The 26,043-nt window shown below is 40.4% G+C and overlaps 1 protein-coding gene across 2 annotated transcripts in view; it reads right to left on the bottom strand.

Moving 5' to 3' along the window:
• HLCS (holocarboxylase synthetase) overlaps positions 1 to 26,043 on the bottom strand; it is a 181,695-nt gene that overhangs the window by 117,997 nt on the left and 37,655 nt on the right. For both annotated transcript variants that reach the window (XM_061627679.1, XM_061627680.1), the window contains exon 6: positions 15,334 to 15,605. In XM_061627679.1, the coding sequence (XP_061483663.1) occupies positions 15,334 to 15,605 (272 nt within the window). The remainder of the gene's footprint in view (positions 1 to 15,333; positions 15,606 to 26,043) is intronic.

Below are 26,043 nucleotides of genomic sequence, written 5' to 3'. Positions count from 1 at the left end.
AACCTCCATCGGTAGTTACACCTCCGGACTATACAGGAGAGAAGCCCTATTATTATTGGAATTTGTTGCTTTTACGTTATTGTTAGTTTTTATTGTTAGTCTCTTAATGTTTTGATGTTTACATGTTCTGCTTTGCATGTCGCTTAGAGTGGCTGACAATCCAGCCAGATAAGCGACTAATAAGTCGAATAAATAAATAATAAATAAATTAAAGCCATAGTTTTGCATTAAGTGCTGGACCAAAGACTACCACTGTGCTAATGCTGCTATTAAAACTGAAAGAATGTTCAAATGTAATTTGTGGTATGGCATAGGGTCTGATGTTCAAAGAATGTCTAGGTCCCCAGGTGCACCAAAAGTAGCTCTTTGGATCCCACACTGAACTCACGCTACTCATAGAATATGTGATAGTAATTACAAGGAGACAAACCACTATCCTATTACCTTGGATCAACATTAATATCTATCTGCAAGATTTAAGCCTCAAGAAACTCCACAGAATGAAAAAACGTTATGTATAGAAAGTAGTACCCATTTAGCAAGGGAAACTGCAACAAACTGCACAATTCACACTTTATCCCTGAGACTTTCATCAACCTTTTATCTTGTGTTGCTGAGTGTGAACTCCAAGTGAAGAACAGGATAAGAAATCTAATTACAGATGTTTGGATAGATTGGAGAAGGCCTTTATACACTGTGATTGGCACAAGCAGTGGGCCATCATAGGTATGATGGCCATGAAAGGGGCTTTGGGTTTGTCAGGTATCATCATGAAATTAGGTGGGAGAGGAAGAATATATGTGCTTGTGTCTCCTGTATCTCACCAAAGATTCCTGAGTAAGATTAATAGTCATGGAATAAGAGGACAGGTCTCCTTATGGATCAGGAATTGGTTAAGTAGCAGGAAGCTGAGAGTAGGAATAAACCATCAGTTCTCCTAATGGAGGGATGCAGAAATTGGAGTCCCCCAGCTTGTTCATAAATGATCCAGAGTTAGGGGTGAGCAGTGAGCAGTGAGCAGTGAGGTGGCCAGGTTTGCTGATAATACTAAATAGTTCAGGGTTGTTAAAACAAAAAGAGATTGCAAAGAGCTCCAAAAGGACCTCTCCAAACTGAGTGAATGGGGAGTAAAATGGTAGAAGCAATTTAAACAAATGGTTTTGTCTGTTGGGACAAAAAATCTTAAATTCACATATATGGGACATGAACTGGCAGTAACCAACCAGGAATGAGACCCTGGGGTTGTGGTAGATAGCTCAATGAAGCTGTTGACCCAGTGTGTGGAACTGTGAAAAGAGCAAATACCTGCTAGTGAACATTAGAAAAGGAATTGAAACTAATACTGCCAATATCATAATACCTTTATACAAATCGATGGTGTGACTGCATTTGGAACACTGTGTACAGTTCTCATTGCCTAACCTCAGAAAAGGATATTTTATTGTTGAAAGGGGTTCAGAAAAGGTCAACCAAAATGATCAAGGGGATGGAACAACTCCCTTATGAGGAAAAGCTGTAGCATTTGGGGCTTTTTAGTTTAGATAAAAGGCAAGTCAGATGTTACATGATAGAAGTGTATAAAGTTATGGATGGCATGGAGAATGTGATAGAGAAAAGTTTTTATCCCCGTCTCATAACATTAAAACTCATGGACATCCAATGAAGCTGAATGTTGGAAGATTCAAGACAGACAAAGGAAAATACTTCTTCACGCAATGCATAGTTAACTATGGAATTCACTTCCATAAGCGGCAGTGCTGGCCACCAACTTGAATGGCTTTAAAAGAGGATTCGACAAATACATGGAGGATAAGGCTATCAATGGCTACTAGCCATGATGACTATGTTCTGCAGCCATGACTGGAGGCAATATACTTCTGAATACCAGTTGCTGGAAATCACAGGAGGGGAGAACGCTTTTGTGTTCAGGTCCTGCTTGCAGGCTTCCCATAGGCATCTGGTTGCCCACTGTGAGAACAGGAAGCTGGACTAGGGCCATTGGCCTGATCCAGCAGGCTCTGTTCATGTTCTTATGAGAGAATACTAAAGGGGGAGAACTAAGGGACACATTGAGGAGGGACTAATTTTTGAAAGTGGGAACTAAGTGAGACAGCTCTCCTGATTTTTTTCTAACATACTATGCTAATTCTATAATATGTATGCTTGAAGTAGCTCTTAGAAGAGACATTTGGTCTTACCGTGAAATCGGTCTTCTCTGTGCATGTCAAAGATGATATCAGATGGGTAACTATCTCCACCTAGTGGTTGAAGGCAAAAGAGTACTGCTGACGTTTTACTGTAGCTCCGTCCCTGGTCTGAGCCTGCTCCGTGCTCAGTTTCCAATGACAAGCCCACGAAATCAGGCCAATAGATGCCACAAACAAGACAAGACAACAGTACTCATACACTCTCTGCTCCAGGGCTAACCGTGCTTATAAAGGCAGCCCAGCACTCATAGGGAGTGGCCCTGATATCATCTTTGACATGCACAGAGAAGACCGATTTCATGGTAAGACCAAATGTCTCTTCTCCTGTGCATGGAAAGATGATATCAGATGGGACATACCAAAGCTGACCCATGTAGGGTGGGAATACTGCTGGGCTGTGGTCACGAATGATCATTGAGGACGTGCTGTAGCACCCTCCTCCCAAAGGCTGCCTCCGATGAAGCATAGGAGTCTATTTTATAATGCTTAATGAACGTATTGGGAGTGGACCATGTGGCTGCTCTACAGATCTCCGCTAGAGGGGCATTACGGGAAAAGGCCGCTGATGTGGCTGCTGCTCTGGTAGAGTGAGCTACTACTCCGGTAGGGTGAGCTAATCTTAGAGAGGCATAAGCTAATGATATGCATGCCTTAATCCACCTGGCTAGTGTGGACGTGGACACCTTATTCCCTAGGGAGGTAGGGTGGAAAGAGACATACAAATTATCTGTTTTCCGAATTGGCTTTGTCTTGGAAATATAAACTTTAAGCGCTCTTTGCACATCAAGAGAGTGCCAGGCTTTCTCTAAAGGGTGGACAGGATTCGGACAAAAGAACGGCAATACCAGCTCTTGCTGGCAATGGAAAGTAGACAACACTTTGGGATGGAAGGAAGGAACAGTACGTAGGACTACTCTATCCTTATGAAACATACAAAATTTTTTATGGACGGATAGGGCATTCAACTCAGACACTCTACGGGCCGAAGTGATGGCCACGAGAAACAAGACTTTAAAGGAGAGAAGACGGAGGGAAACCTGACTCAGAGGTTCAAATGGAGGTCTTTGAAGGGCTGATAAAACTTTATGTAAATCCCAAGTTGGGTAGCGGTGCACCGTAGGTGGTGCTGTTACCGTCGCACCCCTGAGGAAACGTTTGACGAAAGGGTGAGATCCGATTGGATTATCCAGAGATCTGGAGAGGATTGCCGACAAGGCCGAAACTTGGCGCTTCAGGGTATTTGGTCTGAGGCCCAAAGATAATCCGTCTTGTAGAAAAGACAAGATCTGGTTGACCCCCGCCTTCCGAGGAAGAATTCCTTTCTTCTGTGACCAGGATGAGAATGCCTTCCATGTGCTCTCATAAATTCTGAGTGTGGAAGGGCGTCTAGAAGCCATCATAGTTTCCAACACTTGGGGAGAGATGCCTTTTTTCAAGAGTCTCCTCCGTTCAAGTTCCATACATGAAGCGCCCACCACTCTGGAGCCGGGTGGCGGAGCTGTCCCTGAGAGAGTAGGTCCCTTTGTACTGGAATCTGCCATGGTGGTTCCACCGACAGGATGAGAAGGGCTGGAAACCAAGGTCTCCGTGGCCACCATGGAGCCACTAATAGAAGTGCCGATCTCTCAGTCCGAAGCTTTTTGATCACCCTGGGAATAACTGGAATTGGAGGAAAGGCATACAGTCTGCCCGGAGGCCACCGGGAAGTTAAGGCATCCGTCCCTTCCGCGCCTGGTGTCACATACCGGGAGAAGAATCTCTACACCTGTCGATTGTGCCTGGTGGCAAAGAGGTCCACATGAATGTGGCCAAAACGTTTCACTATCTGATGAAAAGCCTATGGGTGAAGAGTCCATTCCCCTTGAAGTAGCTTTTCCCGACTGAGCCAGTCCGCTTGGCTGTTGTCCTCTCCCTTGAGATATTCTGCCGCTATCGAGTCGACATTGTTCTCTGCCCACTGGAAGAGGAGAAAGACCTCCTTCTGAAGAAGGAGGGAGCGTGTGCCCCCCTGACGGTTCAAGTAAGATTTGGCCGACACGTTGTCTGTTCTGACCAGCACCGCTCCCAACTGTCTGGAGGTCGCGAAGTGCCTGAGGGCCAGACGAACTGCACGCAGTTCGAGGAAATTGATCGGCAGAGTGGAATCCAGAGGAGACCATGTGCCTTGAACCACCTGCCTGTCACATATGGCTCCCCAACCTGAGAAGCTGGCATCTGATGTTATCAGGGTGTGTGGTGGATCCTGGAAGGGAACGCCTCTCGTTAGATTGAATTCGTGGGTCCGCCAAAACAGTGACTGTCGAACCTGTGGTGACAGAGTTATCCTGAGGTGATGTCTGGACGCTATGTCGGATTGAAAGGGCAGAAGTGCCCACTGGAGTGTGCAGGAGTGATGACGTGCCCAAGGCGTCGTCTGGAACGTGGACACCATCAAGCCGAGAAGCGTTGCCAATTTCATCAGGTCCGGCGAGGGGGATGATAGGATATCCAATGTTACTTGTCGAATCTTGCTGACTCTGTCTTGGGACAAAGTGAGGAGGCCATGTAGAGTCTATAGTTGCTCCCAAATGTGTAATGCGGTTGGATGGAAAGAGATGGCTTTTGGCCTTGTTGATCAGGAAACCATGGTCCTTTAGACAGGCCAGGGTGACATGGAGGTCTTCCCATGCCTTGTGCAATGATGGTGAGCGAATCAGAAAGTCATCCAGATAAGGAAATATATGAATCCCCAGAGTCCTGAGGTGTGCCACCAGGACAACCACGACCTTTGTGAATACCCTGGGAGCAGATGACAGGCCAAAGGGCATGGCCTTGAATTGATAATGTTCTTGTCCCACCGCGAAGCGGAGGTACCTTCTGTGAGGGGGAAAGATTGGTATGTGTAGGAATGCCTCCTTCAGGTCGATAGAGGAGAGGAAGTCCCCTATCCTCAGCGCTTCCTTGATTGAAAGCAAGGTGTCCATACGAAACTTGCGGTATTTTATGAAGCAGTTTAGACTCTTGAGGTCTAACACAGGCCTGGACGAACCGTCTTTTTTCCCGACGGTGAAGAATAGAGAGTAACTTCCCAGGAACCTCTCTCCTGGAGGAACTTTCTCGATGGCTGCTATGTGCAGAAGATGGGAAACTGACCGCAAAACTTTGTTCCTCTTGTGTGGATTCGTTGATAGAGGGGATGGAATGAATCTCGCCGGAGGGGTGGAAGAAAATTCCAGGCGAAGGCCGTATCGAAGAGTGTGTAGGACCCACCGATCGGAGGACAAGTCCTTCCATCGGTGAGTAAACTGTTGGAGACGGCCACCCACCGGCGAGGCGGAGGCATCAGAACTGACCTCTGTTTCCACGTGACTGGGATGTGAATCCAGAGCGACCTGAAAGGTGTTGTTGGGACTTAAGCTGGCTGCGCTGTCTGTTCCAGAAGGGACGGCTGGAGCGGACGTCCTTCTGTCTTCCAAAGGAACGTGAGCCCCGAAAGGAGTGCGACGGGAAATATGGATGGAATGACCGACAAAAGGCTCTGCCGTCATCCCTTTTCCTGGTGGATGGCATGGACTTTTTCTTTTCCTTAGTTTCCAAGACATGCGCGAGGGCGGTGTCCCCGAATAATTTGCCTCCCACATAGGGTTCCGAGGCAAGGTTCAAGCGAGCTACAGGGTCTGCTTCCCAGTGACGAAGCCAAAGGGTTCTTCTCGTGAAGACCCTGCCGTCAGTGACCTTGCTGCGAACTGCATAGCATCCATGGACGCATCTACCATGAAGGTAACCGCCCGAGAGACCTTCAGCAGAGATTTGCGCACTCGGGTTGGATCTTGCTGTGGGTCATCCAGCAGGTCCTCCAACCAGAGAAGGGAAGCTCGAGCAAACACCGAGGAGGCTGCTGCTGCCCTGATGGAAAGCGCACTAGCCTCGTGAACTCTTCTAAGCCCCTGGTCCATCTTACGCTCAGTGGCATCCTTGAGGTGAGCATCTGAGTCTTTCGGGTTCAAGATGGGTTCAGGAGATTGACTATAGGCGCGTCTATGAGCGGAATCTTCAACCGATCCATGAGCGGTTGTTCTAATGTATAATACTTGTTGGCGACTTCCGGGAAGGGTGACTTCGCTTGTGCCTGCTTTTGGGACGGGCTCCCGCCTCAAAAGAAGCTTATTCAGATATAAATCAGTCAGAACATTTTTTTTTTGACTGATGAAATTTCTCCCGGGCAGGGAGAAACGTAGAGATCAACCTCAAAAGCCTGTTTTTGTTGGGAGGACTGGATTTCATTAATTTATGAGATAAGGTCCAGCCAACAATGCCGGACGGACTTCCGAACAAGCTCTATCTGTTTAAGCGATACGTTTATCTTTTCTTTAAAGAGAGAACGGACTAACAGGCAAGCACCCTTCTTTCTATCATTTTTTTTACTTGGTTTAAATTGTTGCAGTCAAAGGAGATTTGTCAGATTGATCGGCTTTGGACAACTTCTGGGTGAGCTATAACTCTTCTCTGTTATTCACGAAATTAACAGCTTATCTCTGTTTCTGTCGCAAAAAGCTGTCCTGGAAGTGCATTCTAAAGATATAAACAGAAGAGGGATTTCTATTCCTGATTTCTATTCCGAGGAATATTATATTGTCTGGGACTATTCTCTTTTTGGTCTATTTTATTTTGACGAATCTGCTTCTTCACGACGCCACTAGCTGTTTTGATGCTGGGAACTAAATTTGTTTTGCATTCTTGAACATAGAGAGATAAGGCAGGCTGCTCTGTTTATACTGTGATGTCATCAAGCCTGGAATATTAACCCAATTGTTGCTGAAATAAGAAGTGGTTCTTCTTTATTTTTGTTTTGCTTTGTTTTCGTGGTTTTAAAAATGGCAATCAAGAAAGTGGCTGAGAATCTGGAAGTAATTATGTTTCAGAAAATAATGGATGAGATTGAGATAACGAAACAAACCCTGCGACAGGGTAGTAAGGAGCTGAAAATTGAACTGAGCAAAATGACGCAGGAGCTTAAAGAAATAGGGGATCCTGTGAGAGAGGAGAATGAGATCAGAGATGAGAAAAGAAAAAATAAAGGGAAGATACAAGCCCTGGAGAGTGGAACAAATGTGGAATTGGAAAAAGATCTGGAGTTTATGGATTTTAGAAATAAAATCTACTGTTTGGAATTTAACGTTATCTCTGAAGAAATTAATGAAGATGTTAGAGATAAAGTTATCAATGGCTTGGATAATCTTTTGGACTGGAATGACGTGATGGAGTTTGATATAGAGAAAATCTATGGAATTAACTGCAGCCATGTGACAATGGAAAAACTCTCAAGAGATGAGCCAGTGCATTTTGTAAAAAAGAAGAACAGAGATATGACTTTACAACAGTATTTCAGCAACTTATTCAGAATGGATGGCAAGAAAATATTTGGGATAGAGGAAATTCCCATCAGACTCTTATTATATGACTATGGCTACGACAGCAAGATTATTATGGAATACTGATAATGGAAGATTGGACACTGAAATTACTGGACTTAACAGGACTATTGAAGATGGAAGATGGAACTAATAGGGATAATGGAATAATGGCTATTGAAATTATTGAACCTAACAGATTTTGATGAGATGGATTAATCAAAATGTTTATTTGGACTATGGTTATGACAATAAGATTATTATAATTATTAACGAGATGGATTAATTGACATGTTTATTTGGAGAAAAATTGATAGATATATTTCTTAAAGAATTGAAACCTCTCTTTGACTTTTTGTGGAAAGAATAAAGTAATGTTTATGAGATTTGATGATTAATTAAGATAACTACTGGAGGAAAGTGATTTTATAATATGATTTAAGAGACAGGATTGTTATATATTGTAGACCTATAACTGATTTGATCTGTGACAAATGGGAAGTCAATATTTTATTTTTTTTGTTTAATTATTTTTGTTTTGTTTTGTTTTTTGTCTTTGAATGTTTTATGATTTTGTTTTGTATGTTTTATGAAAATTTGAATAAAAATTATTGTAAAAAAAAAATACTTGTTGGCGATGGAAACTGACTTTTTGAATTGTAAAGGAAGGTCGAATTCTGATTTGAGCACCTTCGGAAGAAGAGAAGGAAGCTTCAACACTCTCGACCTAGGTTTTGGATCCAGACATACTGCTGACACTCTCGAGGTGGATGGAGTAGGAGGATCCTCTGTAGAGGTGAGGGTAAGGGCTTCCATCGCCTTGCACAGCAGAGGAAGAAAATGAGCCTCTTGAAATATCCTGGTAGATAGAATCTCCTCAGATTCCGACTCCCCACTCCATTCCTCCTCATCCAAGACAATCAATTCATTTTCTGCGTCCATAGGCTCCTGGTCAGGGAGCTGTAGATGTCTGCCTTGAGATGCTGCATGGGGATCTGGAGATAAGCGGCCAGGAGGAGGGCGAAGATCTGTCCTCGAGTGATCTGTAAGTGGATACCTCGAGGGGTGGGAGCCTGAAGTATTTTGAGAAGACAAGTCCTTGGCTAGATCCAATAAGAGAGCCTCTCTAAGCTGCTCCTTAAGCTGTTGAATTGAATGCACTGACAGACGTAACTGAACAGGGCAAGCCTGAGTATGAGAAGAGTAGAGCCTATGCGCTTCAGCAGATTGAACCTGTTGAACAGGGATTGGTTCATCCAAAAACCCAGCAAATGCCTCAGGAGAGGAGGTAGTAGAAAAAATAGCATCTAAGGAAGGCTGGAGCTGGCTGCCTTCGTCATCAGAGAGGGGTTCCAGGTCTCTCTGGTCCCTTGTATGGTGTACAGAAGCTTGACCATCTCTACAAGTTCGCTTATGTGGGGCAGATATCCTGCCTTCTGCAGTCACCCTGCCTGCCAGAATCTGAGCCTCGGCCACCTCGTGCCTGACGGTAGAGGGGCGGGCTGCCGCTACTTCAGAATGATCCCCCGAGGAATGAGACTGCTCCAATCCCAGGGTGGGGGCTCTGATCCTGCGCCTGTTGATGCCATGCGGGGAGGCGGCTTTAACCCCTTTGAGAGGTGTTTCGTTTTGTGCGTGGCTTTCCCCATCGCGGGCACACACTGCGGGACTTATAGGGTTAATAAATGCTGCTAGTAAACGACCGGGCGAAGATTGCAATTTAACAGCGGCCGGCATCTTCCCCTCTATTGCTTCTGCGCGTCTACCTCCTCTCCCGCTACAGAGCGGGTAAAAACGAAAGCCGCTCGCAAAGAGCGAGAAATAACTGGGTGTAAGCCTGGGTATCGAGCCCTGGGAAGGCTGCTGCCAAGGTTGAAAACCGCCGACGCTGCAGCCTGGTGAACGAGGAGGAACGTCAGCGAAATTAGTTAAAGAGGGAGTCTGAATAGGTCGACGGCTGCCAGAGCCGCAGGGAGGGGCTGGCTGTTCCTCGCCACGGGGGAAGGTCAGAAGGAAAGAGACAGAAGGAACCCCTTTGTTTGTTTGTTTAAACTATTACAGAAGGAATAAGAAAACTTGGAGGGAAAGAACAAGAACGAACTCACACAGAAGATCCAAACAACAAAAACGCTACAAGCCTGAATCACGGAGTCAGAGAGAATCCAACCACTTTTCTGTGAGGCAAAAGAGAAACTGAGCACGGAGCAGGCGCAGACCAGGGATGGAGCTACAGTAAAACGTCAGCAGTACTCTTTTGCCTTCAACCACTAGGTGGAGCTAGTTACCCATCTGATATCATCTTTCCATGCACAGGAGAAGTGTTATATGATTGGTATAGTGTTTGTTATATAGATTGTCCTCCATGTGTATTTCTCCTTTTGTTGTTGATAAAGTGAGTTTTGTTAATTGCTGTCATGTGTTTTGATGGAAGAGGAAGGGGAGTGCTGCCATATTCATGGTAACAGGTAGGGAGAGGTATGGCAGTGGAGATAGAAGATGCCTATGGAGAAAAAAGGAGAGGAGACATCTTCTGGCTGTTCCTCCACCAATTCCTGGTGGCTCTGGCAGTTATCTACTGGGTCTGAAAATGCTGCTGTTTGGTTCCAGATGATTTACTGGGCAAGACCTTGGTCATCCAGGGCTTGATCCTGGATGAACATACTGTCTGGGGTGTATGACAGAAACCTAGCTGGGAAAAGGAAGGAGGGGTCAATTTGATCTGACTATGCTCACCAGGTGTCTGAGCGCAGCAAGTGACAAGATCTGGTAGATAGGAGGTGGAGTCACTGTGAACTATCTGCGAATCCATCTCCCAACTGAGGTATCCTTTCCATCAATCTCCTAGATTTGAGGGTATGATTGAGATACAATTGGGATTGTTGGTGTATTGCCCACTCTGCTGCCCAAGGTGTTGGATTACCGTAAACAGGTTTTTCTAGGGGATTACAACATTCATGCTGAGGCCTCATCAGCTGTTGCATTTCAGAATTTTATGGCTTCCATGACAATCATGGAACTTTCTCAATTAGTATTGGTCCTACACAAACTGCAGACACAGTATATCTGAACCAGATCATGTTCTCACACACCTATCTGAGGCATCTAAATCAGTTCTGGCTAACTCTGTTTCTAATGGGGAGGATGGGAGCAATTTGGCAGAAGCAGCTAGAACAGTGTTATCAGTTTATACCCTTTTAAGAGAATTGATGAAAGAACTGTAACAGCTTACTTGACAGTTAGCTTCCTCAAAGGTTGCAGTGCTTAAAATGAATGCACAATCTACATAGACTCTTTGTCTACCAATACCAAAGAATATGTCTGCCACATATTCATGCCACACATCAGGATTTAATTTTCTCTATTAAGACAACAAATCCCAAATTCTTTCAACTATAGCAAAAAGGGGAAACAAACACAGCTAGAAAATACAAGAACAGTGGGGAAAATGACAAGTACACCTACATCATCCCTGAAATTCTGCCAATGCCTACCAATTAGCAACTGTGGTGATGACAATGCCTACATGCAGCCTACGCAGAGGTAGCCAAAGAACTCACGATGATGGGGGCACTGCCCAGCACACATACGTACATCACAACTCACACAACATGCAAGATGATGCCACAGTGCCCCCTATCTATCAGCCCCAGTGGCAAAGGCAGTGGCAAAAGTAGCAGCAAAAGCCTGCTACTTCCCATCCTCAGACAGGGTTTTGGATGTGGATTTAGAAAGGGAAGAGGCACCAGAGATCATATTGCAAATATACGTTGGATAATGGAATGGACCAAGGAATTTCAGAAGAAAATCACCCTGTGCTTTATAGATTACAGCAAAGCCTTTGACTGTGCAGATCATGAAAAACTATGGAATGCTTTAAAAGAAATGGGGGTGCCACAGCATCTGATTGTCCTGATGCGCAACCTATACTCTGGACAAGAGGCTACTGTAAGGACAGAATATGGAGAAACCGATTGGTTTAATCTATACACAGAACATATATGGAAAGCGGGATTGGACCAAGATGAAGGAGGTGTGAAAATTGGAGGGAGAAATATCTATAATTTAAGATACACAGACAATACCATACTACTAACAGAAATCAGTAATGATTTGAAACAAATGCAGATGAAAAGCAGGACTGCAGCTGAACATCAAAAAGACTAAAGTAATGACAACAGGAGATTTATGTAACTTTACAGTTGACAATGAGGACATTGAACTTGTCAAGGATTAACAATACCTCGGCACAGTCATTAACCAAATTGGAAACAATAGTCAAGAAATCAGAAGAAGGCTAGGACTGGGGAGGGCGGCTATGACAGAACTAGAAAAGGTCCTCAAATGCAAAGATGTATCACTGAACACTAAAGTCAGGATCATTCAGACCATGGTATTCCTGATCTCTATGTATGGATGTGAGAGTTGGACAGTGAAAAAAGTGGATAAGAGGAAAATCAACTCATTTGAAATGTGGTGTTGGAGGAGAGCTTTGCGCATACCATGGACTGCGAAAAAGACAAATAATTGGGTGTTAGAACAAATTAAACCAGAACTGTCACTAGAAGCTAAAATGATGAAACTAAGGTTATCATACTTTGGACACATAATGACATGATTCACTAGAAAAGACAATAATGCTGGGAAAAACAGAAGGGAGCAGAAAAAGAGGAAGCCCAAACAAGAGATGGATTGATTCCATAAAGGAAGCCACAGACCTGAATTTACAAGATCTGAACAGGGTGGTTCTTGACAGATGTTCTTGGAGGTCACTGATTCATAGGGTCACCATAAATCGTAATCAACTTGAAGGCACACAACAACAACAACAACAACAACAACATGCTCCTAGCAATCACTTTATGGGGGCATGATACAAAGGAGAGCCTATAGTACACCCACATAGCTTCTGGATAGACCTGTGCAGAACACACAAAGTCTTTTGGAAAAGGATGCAAGACTCATCCAGGGAGGGAAAGACTCTTTTGCCAAGCAGATAATGGCAGGGCCTAGGATATGCAACAAAGACAGACATAGACACACATTGACAGCAGCCTCCTCTGTGTGTGTGTGTGTGCCTCAGTTCACTTTTTGCGTGCCTGGAAAACATTAGTCATGTTGGGGTAAAGGATTTGAACAGAGGTGCAAATCCTCTAATAAGAAAGAGGGTAGCAGCTCCCACTGAAGCACACCTGAGTCAGTGTGGAGGTGTGCTACACAGCTTGATAGCCTGGCTCCTGCATAGGCCAATCAGCCTTTCTGGCCCATCTCATCCCCTCTCCTGACAAGCAATGTGACCATCCCCTCTCTATGGTACCTGATAAGCCAGCATCCCAAGCCTAAATGCCTCTCCTATCCCCTCATTACCCCTCGACTACACCACACAAATTGGAAGCACCACACATCCCATTTGTGCATTCTGAGAGGCCTGCCACCTCACAGTTCAGAAGGAGCAGTTGGTGAGGTGGTGTGGTGCCATGTACCTGGTCTCCCAGTAGTGGAGTCACTGCTGCTTACCCGGAGGGAGAGAGGCAAGGCTGGATTGACTCTACTGGTACATCCAATAAGCAGCAGCAACTCCACTGCTGGGAGGTCAGTTGTGTGGCATCACCCTTATCAACCACTCCTGCAGTCTAGGTAATCTGAGCAAGCAGAGAGAGAAGAAGGAGCACTGTTTTGGGGCTCCAGCAAGCTCCCTGCACCCTCTTCATAATCCCATCCTGAGGCCAGCTGAGGTTAAATTCTACCAGGGTGTGGGAAAGGAATCCCTATCAACCACTCCCTGCGAACACATGTAGCAGTATCAAAACCTTTACTGAAAAGCAATTGGGATGGAGTAATCATGAAAGGGAAAGACACATGTGTGAGGTTGCCACCCAGTCATCCCGACAGGGCTCCTGTGCCTTGAAAAATAGCTCAACAGAAAGCAGAATAGCAAGCAGAATGTTTCCTATGGCACTAGCTCCATACTGTAAACCACCTTCCTTTCACGCATAACTGTTTGGCATGGAATTTGAAGGGTATAGGAATCTGCCTGGAGCAAGTAGGTTAACAACAGTGAAGTCAGCAACAGAGAAATTCTTTGCACCAGGTTTGGTGAAAAAATTGTGCCATCAACATGGATGTGGCTGCAAACTAAAGAGGCATAGGATACAAAGTGTGCTTCCCCCTGTGCAACCTATGACTTCATCTCATCTCAGCTATTCCACCAGAATAGCAAAATGGCCCTCTGCAGGTGGTATGTTCTGCTGCCATATTTGGTTTTCCATCAGCATAACAGTGCATCTGCCAAATCATATTGTCTTTTAGTCTGCTGCTTGAGTATAGGATACCACCCTTACTCAAGTACAAAAGCTGCTTAATTGTCTTAAAAACAAACTAGATCCACTCATTTTTCACTGAAGTCAATGAGGAATGAATAGTTAAGGATTTTAAGATGTCCAATGCATAAAATAGAGGACATGCTATTTAAGATGTGTCTATTATATTTACTGCAGAGTGAATTCACATTTCTGTTAAATTAGAAATCAGTTGAGTTTTCCATCTAACTATAGACTAATACTAAACATAATGAAGATTTCAACATCTGCCTTGAAATAATCCAAAATTGTACAATTTCTGGATACTCTTATGCTTTTATCTACAAATCGGATCAAATGCAGTTTATTCAATATGAGTTAATTAAGCTGTAACTAAAACATTAGCACCTTAAAGACGAACAAATATATTACAGCCAAAGCTTTGGGAGGTTAGTTGCTTAGGTTAAAAAACTGAAGCAACATAACATAATGAAATTTCCTTCTGAAACAAGGTACGTCCACACATTAAAGAACTACAACTATTAAGGAGACATTCTTTACTCATTACATTTTCTACAGTAACAAGTGAAATGACATCAATGGCTTGATTCAAAATTTAAAATAACTATAGCTAGAGGGAAGTTAGTTTCAGATAGGAAAACTAACAAATTTATATAGACCAAAATTGCCACATGAAATGCCCAGCATTTTAGTCTGCCTGCTACAATTTGTTTTAAGATGCAACTTGGGAAAAAGGGTCACAATGGAAGAATGTACAATGGAAAGTGGAGAATCTTGTAACTCCAGTTGTTAAGTTTCACATCAAAAATCCACTCAATTTCCACTACAAAAAGGCAAGAAGCCTGATCTGGCCTTTAATCAGTCTCCCAAGGACAAAAAGAGTGACATTTTCACCCCTACCACAAATGCAACCTCACATCAAAAGAAAACCACCACCATGCAACATGAAAAGTTGCATTTTTTTCATGGAATATCCCTTAGCTGCTGCATCACAAATTAAGCTTGTACTGTTACAACTGTAAGGCTCAAGATCTAATGCCCAAATTACAGGAAAACTACTACAGACTGTGCAGTAATACATATATATCAATTTTAATTATTGCAGCTTACTATTTAGAAAAAAGAAATGCTTCTATGAATGACTGTTCATATGTTTGAACATTTGTATAACCTATTTTAGCAGATTTTGCAGCTACTAAGGGTCCATCTGTTCCGATGCCAGACCTATATTCAGTAAATTGGGAGAATGGGAAGTCCAACAGAATATATGAACTTCTTTTATTTTTGCCAAGTAATATACAGAAAAAAATGAAATTATTGTATTTCACCTTATAAACTTGCTTTGAGACTTTTACTTCTGTGTAGCTGGCAACTATAAATAATAATAGCAACAATCACCACCATCATATTAAATCTTACCCATCAAGAAGATTCATTGTGGTTGATGTAACTTCGACAAATAGAACCACTTTCCCAAGGCTCTTTGTCTGTAGATTTTGCTTGTATCTCTCAAGACTGAAATGTTCAGATGAGAAAGCTTCCGTGTCAGTAACTACTGGCATGAGCGAGGGCGTTATTTCTGTTTCTGTGCTGCAAGATGATACAAACTTGAGGGACACCCTGCTGGATGAGATCAATCCTTCCTCATTCACATTTCTTCCAAGCCACTCCAAAAGAAAACTATGGACTTCCTGTTGGATATAAAACAAAATCATCATCATCAATCAAATGCTTGCAAGAAGATTCATGTTTTTACTTGGAGTTGAAAGGATGTTGATGATGGTGTCAGGCAGACCCCACTGGGGCAAGTGTTCTACAGGTGGGGAGCCTCAACTGAAAACACCCTCTCCTTGTTGTGGCATAATACATAGGTATGTCAAGTAATGAGGCATGATCTGTTTCAAATTGACTTTAAAACTGGATGGGCTAGTAAGCACAGCATGTGTTGGCAAAGGCACTTACAGCACAATCCAAATCACGGGGGACCAGTAAAGGAGGAGCCAGTGGAAAGCTCTGCGGCATCCACTCCCCATTTGGGAGCTGCTGGCCCAGCTGAGCGTTGTCTCCATTGGGAGCTGCACACAGGAGCCAGCAAAGAAGAGCCAGCTCCCATGAAAAGGCTTACTGGGGAGTAAGCTATCCTTGTGGGCCACCATGGGAATTTATTGCGCCGGCCTATAAACCATCGGAATTCTCATGGGGATTGGGACCTGCGGGAGAGGTCTGAGAGGAACTTGGATGTTGCATAAGCCCCCTTCCATGGCTCCTCTCCCACCATGCCCCTGGAACATCCCATTTTTGGGGCTACTGCTGGTTTCCACCAGCTCTCCGTTCACTGGGCTGGCTGTTCCCAGCGAACCCCTGGCAGCACCAGCAGGGTTCTGGTGGTGCTGCAGCTCAGCCAGGATGGAAAGCTTCTGCTGGTGGTGCCAGTGGCGTCAGGAGCCTGCCAGCTCAGCTGGGGGTCTGCTACATCCACCTCCCCCCAACTTGGCACAAATAGGATTTTGGACTGCACCCTAAGTTAGAAGTTCCTTCTTCAGATATTTGTGTTTCAAGCTGATATTGTCTAATTTTGCTATCTATTGATGGTGTGTTTTTGCTGTTGAAGTTTTTTTGCTTCCTATTTGTTTGAGGTTTTTATAGAAAATTGTATGGCTTTTACTGTAATACATTGTTATTTTTTCTGATTTTATGCCATCATTTATGCTTTTAAGTTTTGTATGTCACAAAGAAACCTCTTACGTGTCAACCATTAATAAACTGAAATATTAATAACTCATACAATCTCATACTAAAATCCCCTTTGCGTCATCAAAAACAAAAAATTAAGAAAAGACTCTCCATGTCCATCAATATTGTGTCACTACAGCTGCTGTTAGATGGCAGCTTGGAAAAATGCACAGAGATTGTATCTTTTCAAAAGAGTTGGTCCATGCTTAACTTTAAAATCACACAATCAAAGATTTTGTATCAAACAAGTTGTTTTTAGGGATATATTTGCCTAACAGATTTTAATATGTACAGTGTAATTCTTTGTTACATTGTTGGAGCATAGATCATTATATAAGACTATGAAGTAGTAGTTCAGATCCGTTGCATCTTTGCCCCCCTTGCTTACCCATAAGATCCATTAGATCTTGCTTGGAGTTGCAAAGAGGCCACCCTTTAAAATATACTGAATATGAAACAAGGGGAGACAATTGCTAATATTAATTCATGTTCAAGTTTTATAAAAGCTGTGTTAAGCAGGATCTCAGATAATATTCTTTCCAACGACAGTGTTTGACATTACTCCTGTTTTTGGTTTTACATTGTTTGTTTGTAATTATGTGTGTTTTATCCTTCATAATTTAATTTTTTCCACTTACTAAAAAAATTATTGTTGGACATTATTCCAACAGTACTTTATATATATATGGAGGGGGGGAAGCTGATATATTGCCCTACATTAATTATTCCCATTAAATTGATCAGGCATATGGATAAGACAGAAATATTAATAAAAATGAAACTAGATATACATTTGTCTGTAAACCAATTTTTCAAGGCTATGAACAAAAATGTACAACTAACAACTTTGATTCCAGGACTCAGAACTTACCACTATTTACAAGCTATAGACCAAGAGATGTGCACTGTTTTTTGGCAGCCTCTACTGGCCACCTAAATGAAAAGTGTTGGTACTAATATTCACATCTGACCTTACGTTCCCTTGAGACCTTGTCAGAAATACTACATAAATTATAGAATTGTGAGACTGAAGTCCCTGGCAATGATTACAGGAGCCAGCATCAGATTATGGGAAAGAACCTAAAATATGTATCACTAGCCATGTGTGTAAAAAAAATTAAACCATGTTTAATTAGCTAAAGATGTATGCATTTGCTTGGACTGTGTTTTACAGTATGCTGCCATTTTAAAGTGCCAACACACCAAAAGTCTGTATTTACTTGATGATTTGGAAGGTGACATTCTGCAAACACCTTCTTAAAGTTCTGCTATTAAAAATACATGCAAGTTTATATCAATACCAATCTATCCTCAATTTGACAGAATATTAGCCAATGACACTTCTCTTTAAGTAAGGCATTAAGTTCCCCACCAAAAGAATAATTTTTAGTTTATAATTTTAATTATGCAATTATGTTCACAAATTAAAATCCTATTTTCTTTTTGAAAATGTATATTAGAGTCAGTGTTTTCTCCAACTTTGAACCGAGCCATGGGCACTCACCTCACTCCACCCCTGCAACACATCTTCATTAAGCCTACTGTTAGTAATATGGACAGTTTAAGGTTAAATAATCCTTTTATTAAACCTAAAGTATTAAGATCTAGGTAAAAAATAATGTAACCCTTGCAAACATACGGTTGGAACCTTGTAGGAAAAAAGCCATTGGGAGATAAATTACACTGCAGCAGTGACAAGTAAGCAATAAGCACCCCCCCCCGCAACTGTCTGTTGGCGTAATCAAGCAGCAAGTTGGCCCATGTTAAAACTACTGAAGATTCTACAAAGTATGGATACTATTTAAATTATGACATACTTGCAGTGCACACAAACAAAAAGCTAAAAATTATGAGGCTCCTATAAGGAGGAACATTTACCAAATTTTGGGAAATGCTAATTTAGAGGATAGGAATAAGCATTTAATTTTAACTTTTACATAGTGGATCACTGCTAACTTCTAGCATAGATAAAGGCTCCTTGCAATAACCAATAATTTTAAGCTTACAGGAACCCTGTCAATAATCTATAAAACATATTGAAAAGAATCTTAGCAGACATATTGCTTGAGCTTAAAGTAAATTTTATAAGACTGTGTATTTATTAAAATTTGCTGCCAGCTGAAGCCTACACACAAATACAGAGTAGCAACAGTTTGGTGAAGACTATGAATAACCCATTTCTAACATGGTTGCTTTTCTGGACATCACACCTTCATATAGCTAAACTGTTATTTCTCTAGTTTATTTTCACATGTAAAAATTTTGGTTCAGGTATTACCCTTATTTCAAATTTTGAAAATGGCAGAAATTTATCAATAATTCCTTTGATTAGAAAAACATTACTATATTCTATTTCTCAACTGAACACCATGAAGAAACTAAAATGCTGCACATGCTTTGTTATATTACACTCAGACATATAAAAGTGAAACTGTTAAATATCCTTTGGAGCTCTTCCATGTCATACTTCCAGTCCAAACAAACTACATACTAAAATGGTAGTAAAAGGAGCTTTACATTGGCCAAAGGAGAGGAAATGGTAACACCAGCCCTTAACTTACGCAATACTTGAAACTGCCATTGGGAAAAAAGTGGTCTGCTGACAAAAATGATTGACATCTGCTATGATCCCAGCAACCACACAAAAACAATTACTTATAAAAAGCAGCTTAATCTGCTGGAACAGGGGTTTCCAAACTGTAGCCAATGGACCACCAGTGGTCTGCGAGCTTCATTCACATGGTCCACAGGATGTCCACATTAAATATTCATACTGATTTTTAATTGTATTTGTATTGCTTCTTTAATGTCTTATATTGTATTTTATTGAATTATAATTTGAATTCTATGGAATGCCACATGAGCTTCATATACAAGCCAGCAAGGATATTTTATTTGTCTTCTGAAGGAGACAGCAAACCTAAATAAATAAAGGGGTCTAACCTGGTTAATATTTCATAAAATTATCTTTTAAATAAAGTTAGCAGACATGCTTATGTTGAAGCAAAAGAGGCCAAACAACAGTACTAATTTCTTTTTAAACTTGAGGTGTGCAGATAAATAAAGTGCAACAAATTGTACTTTTAAGACTTTGCGAGAGACAAGCTATGAAACCTGACTATGATATATAGCAAATTCTTCATAATCAATTTGCTTTTAGCCTCACAATGCCATATGTTAAATTATTGTTGTGGGTTTTCAATTATAAATTAATGTAGAACAGATATGGGCATAGGGGCCAACTGAACACTTTCAAAGAACATAGGAGTTCTGCTGGATCAGACCAAAGGCTCATCTCATCCAGCATCCTGCTCTCACAGAGACCAACCAGGTACCTAGTGGAACCCCATAAAGCAGGGCATGAGCACAAAAGCATGCTCCCCAGCAACTGGCATTCAGAGGCATACTGCCCCCAATATTGCAGACAGTATACAACTATCATCATGAGTAGACATTGATAGATTTAACTTCCACAAATTTGTATAACCCCTTTTTAAAGCCATTTAAGTTGGTGACTATTATTAGGGATCTTGGAGAAATGTACTGAAATTGGACTAGCAAGTAGATTTCCTTCTCTCCACTCATTTCAGCCCCATCGTAGTACAGACTATTACTATCAATGCTTCATGCCTTAGTTCTCTACAACAAAAAGTTGTTTTTAATATTCATGAATACATACACAAATTGAATAATTATATGTCCAGATTACTTTGCAATGTATGCTGTTTACATATTCACTGATGTATAATTATCGCTGTTGCGACAGGTGCTTCATTGTTTTTTGACTCTGTGTGCATTGTTTGTTGCTAGAGATAGCATATATGCACTAAGGCTGGAATTCTAACAATGTCTGCTTAGAAATAAGTCCCACTGAATTCAATGGACTTATTCCCAGATAAATGGATTTAGGATTGCAGCTTTACTGTTCTTTTCACATGGAGAGAAGTGATCTCTTTTGTTACCTGTAGATTTTATCTGTGGTCCTCAGTTAAAGTCCAAGCCTCTTTGTCAAAACAGAGAGAACTATTTGGATTTGACTGCTCAGTTTTGACCATCCATCCCCAAAATCATTTAAAAAAATCTTTGTTTTAAAAGTGTCTTTGCCCCACTCCCAGTCAAATCCCAACTGGATTTAAAAACCAATGGAATACATCATTCATTATTGTTCTTTTTCACATGGCAGGAAAACAGGCATTAGAAAAAGATTTAAAGCTGTCAAACAAATTACCATTTTCTGCATAAAATATGCATTTGTGAAATGAAATGTTCCAATAAAAATATTTAGATGTGGTTAAGGAAGCAACATATGGATCAATCTTATCTGGATAAACTAGTAAAACGGGCTGCAATCCTAACCTCACTTATTTGGGATTAAGCCCCATTGAATTCAATGGGACTTACTTCTCAATAGACGTGGTTAGAATTACAGCCATAAATTGACCTTGTAATGGTCCATTAGAACTTCATGAAATTTGTATTTAATATGTTACAAAGCTCTGTTGTCTTTGCTACAAAAGACTAGGAGGGCTACCTCTCTAGAAACTCACTAATTTTGAAAGGGAACACATAGGGAACGTAACTGATTTGTAAATATCTGTTGATGGCTTAGGCTTGTCTATTGTGCACTATAATATATGTTAATACCTACCTACCTACCTATCTAGAACTGGAAGACTTGTGCAAAATAAACCAACTGCAGCAAAACAGAAAATACCAGATAAAAGTGTGAATGAATGTTGGAACTGACTGAGGGATGCTTGTACATCCCTAGCAATCACTGCATTCTGTTCTAGTGAATTCCACTTTTTAACTATGTGTTGTGTGAAGTAGTATTTTCTTTTGTCTATTCTGAATATTTCAACATTATTCTAATATTATGAGAGGGAGAAAAATGTCTCTCTATTCACTTTCTCCACACCATGCATAGTTTTATACACCTCTGTCATGTTCCCCCTTACCTTTTTTCCAATCTAAAAAACCCCAAATGTTAAACTCTAGCCCTCAAGAAACCTCTCTAACTATACCCTCATGTACTAATTAGGACTATTTCATAATTTAGAAGAAAATCTTACCCTGCATTGATTAGAGTCAAGCTGCCACAGCTTACAAGTTCTACCTTAAATTCACTGCAAATATAAAGATCTTTTCAATAGCTTATTTTTGAAGATGCATGACTATGAAGTTCTATATTGTGCTACAGAGTATTTCAATGCATAAACATACAGATGTAAATATAATATAATGGAACCACAGTAAAGATAATTTTGCAATGCCTGGCCTTTGTAAGGTGCACTCTGGTTTACTTTCTCTCACTCTATGCTGTGAGAACAGTCTGGAAGCAATCTTCTTAGCAGCTGCTCTCATCAACAAACTGTTTATTGTAAGAAAGTGGTTAGGTCAAAGGCTAAACATCATCCTAAGCTGAACATACATTATAAAAAATTAATACCGGTCTTGCATAAGAAAACACACTCATATAAAGGGAGAACCATGTTCATGTCAGAAATGTCCAAAACTCTATTGCAAAAAATCTCCTGTATTTGAATGAGCAGTAGTTTAATATGACAGCAATTGTTAATTTCCTTTTAAGATTTCATAAGTAAATAATTTTAACCAAGTAGCCATAATAGCACATAACCTGTGTTTTGTGCTCTAAAACAGACATTTTAGAAGATTAAAATGTTTCAGCAGTCTCTTAGTGATGTCCCTTTCAGTCAAAGGCTGCAGATTTGCTGCTATATAGGATTAAGTTTCCCACAGCTATTCCAGCAAAACATAATAGGATTTCACAGTACTGAAAAGGCTATCAGTCACTGACAAAAAACACATATACTTTATTTCTTACTGAAGCAATTTTAATGACATTATAGCCTGTAAGTTGTTTTGGAACATTTCGGCATCAAAAAATATTTTTAGAATTGCACTTTGAAAACATTTCCACTGTAGGATTTGGGTTACAAGGCATCATAAGATATTTTCTTAAAACAAACTCCAATAATGTTACAAGAAGATGATGCAGTAGAACTGCTTTAATGTTTGGTATCAGTCATTAGTATTAAAGAACAGCAGGAAATGATATATAGCATTTCTTTTCACTTAAATCATAAATGAAATATGTTTGAAGATTTTATGCATACCACATCATGCAATTTTGCACCTACAATTCTTGTTTAGGGTTCTGAGGCTTTTTGCATGAAAACACGTGCCATGTTACAAACATTTGGTCTAGGCGGAAGCCTTGCACCATTCCTCTTAGATCCAGATCTTTTTTTTAAAAAGGTGAACTTGCTCTGCTGAATTGACGTAATCCCCATAGTTACTTACTAACAGTGCAATCCTATACATGCCCACTCAGAAGGAAGTCCCACTGATTTCACTGAGGCTTACTCCCAGGTAAGTGGATATAAGACTGGAGCCTAATTTAGCTGAATTGTTGATAATGTGTCTACTTTGTGATCCCAGTTCTGGATTTTCAAACTTTTTTTTAGCATACTACTAAATCAACTGGGGTATGCATGAACACATGGATGCTACAGCACAAATTCAGGATTAGTAAAAAAACAAAAAACTAAGCCTTGGACTCTAGGAGGAAACAAATATGAGCAGATGTCATGCAAAGATTAGGACTGGGAGCAAGGAACAAAAGCTAAATGAAAAGAAACACATGTTAATTTCAAGGTTGTGCATAAAGTAATTTTTAAAAACATACTTTGTCCAAAAAATAAAGGAAATTAAAGGGAAATACTGCATGTTTATTAGAACTATTTCATAACGAGTGCTGATGAAGTGATGTGCTCATCAAGGTAGAAACAGTGTTTCTCGTTTTCACTATCTTCATTTAGCTTAAAGTTTAACACAGCACTAAAACTCACTGTTAGCCCTCCATTTTTACAATGCCTAAAAATATAGGATTCGAATTTTGATAAACTGAATAAAGTACATATCGAGGCTTGAATAAGTTCTAACTCAAAGGTTCAATCGAAATCTCCTCCCTACAGACATAAAATTAATGTTCAATGTATATATTTTATACAGCTTGTTAAAAGCACATGTAGTTAAATTAGAGATGGCTTTTAAGTTACACAAATGTTTTCTAAAACATTTAAGATAAACTGTATAAAATGCTACTTTCAAAATGTTTTAGAAGTGTACATTTGTTCCTCCCAAAACTCTTACAACCAGAAATATATATTTTACATCCAGGAACTCTTACAACCAGAAATATATTTCAAGCTACAAGCTCCTTACTCAATACGCAGTATGTAATCATGGTCAGTTCCTCTATAGAATACTAATGGAAATAATGATTTTTATAGTTATTGAAGTATTGATGGGGGAAAATAATTTTGGTAATTATTAAAATATTAAAGGGCTAACAAATAATCCTCAGACAATGTTGTGAAGACTACTTTAAACACTTGTTCCATTAAAAAAAAGAATAATGACATGAAGCCAGTCTTTTCTTAGCGATACCACAATATTTAATTATTAATGCTTTGTGATGATAGTTTGACAAACATCAGTGACAAAACATATTTCTTGGAAATAAAAAGTATACATTTAAGCATGATACAGTATTTAATATTAGCCATCTCTGCTATCTTTTCGGCGCCTTTTGAAGACTTTCCTCTTCCAACAAGCCTTTTAGGTTGAGACCTATCCCAGTCTGCCTCTGTGTTAGAATTGCTTTTAATATATCTTTTAATATCTTTAACCCCCCTTTTTAAAAAATATGTTTTAAAAGTTTTTTTAAATGTTTTTAATGTTTTGTTTTAATTGTATTTTAAGGTCTTTTTATGATGTTTTAAAGTGTTTTTAATGTTTCTGTTTGCCGCCCTGGGCTCATGCTGGAAGGAAGGGCGGGGTATAAATAAAATAATAAATAAATAAATAAATAATATTTCAAAACAACTTGAATAGACATGTGACAATTGTGTACTTGTGAAATACAAGGTTTATTGGGGGAGGGTTGCTTAAGAGAAATCCAGATAGGGATATGGCCAATGAAGGCAACCGGGAAAGCACAAGTGATTGCCTACAAGCTCTAGGGTCTTCTCAGTTGCATCATCTGGAGTGACACTAGTAATTTCACTTAGACTGGCCTATGCATCTCCAGTGGTCAGAAAATCACAACCAAAATCATAAAAGAAAGTGAAGGTTTTTTAGAAGATTCCACCACATGCTGAAGAGACAACTCACTTCTCAATTTAAATTTTAAAATGAAATCTAACTTACCAACCAATTCAGCAGTGCACACTGCTAAAATGGAAATGCAAAGAAGCCCCTGCTGTATGAATGGTGATTCCCCATACATGATTATATCTTCCTTGGATCATGTCTTCTGACTACAACGAAGGCATGACTACAAAGAACACATGGTCACTGGCTTTTAATTTTGAAGTCATATTGCCTTCAGATGGCTGTAAAGTAAGAAAATGTGGTGGTATACAAAGACTAAACAGAATAGTGGTCTCCAATAAAACAAAAATTTAAAAACCAATGCCATATGCAATAAAATATTGAAGATGCAAGAATTAGGTTGACAACAGAAAGAATGCTAAAAAGCTTTGATACAGTAATATAAAATTCAAAATGTACTGCCTCCAAATATTAGAAACAATAGCTAGCATAGTTAGCATATAACAAGAAAAAGTAAAGGAGGGGATATGGACTATGTTCTCACAGAGGGGCCTCACCTGTGTTGGGCTGCTACCGCATCCAACCCTATGAGAACCTTGATAAGCAGTCTGCTGCAGGCAGCTGTCAAAGAGCATCCTGAAGGCTACACGGCTATTTGCGGTGGAGATGGTAGGGGAAGAACAATTATTTTAATTCAATTCGAAGTACAGAGGCCAAGGACGTTGTTTATTTCGTTTTCCTGGCAGGATGAGGAAGAGAAAGACTGGTTTTTTTTGCCCAATTTGTGGATCTGGCCTGCAGGAGGTAGAGCTCTCTCATCTCTTTTATACTAAGAAGTTTGCAGCTCAAGGTTATTGTAGAGTGAACGAGTTTTTAATCCAGCTATTTTAGTCATTTTAAAAAAATGTGAGTGATGATTATTTATTCTACTTTGTAGTGTTTTCATTATATGCATAGAGTCAAACTAAGAGTCCATCTAGGTTCTTTTGGTTAATAGGATGTTTATCATTTTAAGACTTAAAGTTCATTATATTGATTTAAATTTGATCAACTGTGGTTCTGACAAAAAGGCAGCAAACACACTTGAGAGCTAACTCTTCTGATAGTTTGATAAAAATCTAAATTTATTATGAGTTTGATTTTGTTTATTTTTATTTAAATTGTACAATTTACCCATTTGTTGAAGGTTTTACTTTTGTTTACCTTTTATAGTGAAATTGATCTGGTGATATTAGCCTTTTGCTATTCATGGTTTAT

The sequence above is a fragment of the Rhineura floridana genome, chromosome 5 (genome assembly GCF_030035675.1).
Source record: "Rhineura floridana isolate rRhiFlo1 chromosome 5, rRhiFlo1.hap2, whole genome shotgun sequence".
Taxonomy (NCBI): Eukaryota; Metazoa; Chordata; class Lepidosauria; order Squamata; family Rhineuridae; genus Rhineura; species Rhineura floridana.
The sequence above is the reverse complement of the archived record's forward strand: the minus strand, read 5'-3'. Positions and strand labels throughout refer to the sequence as shown.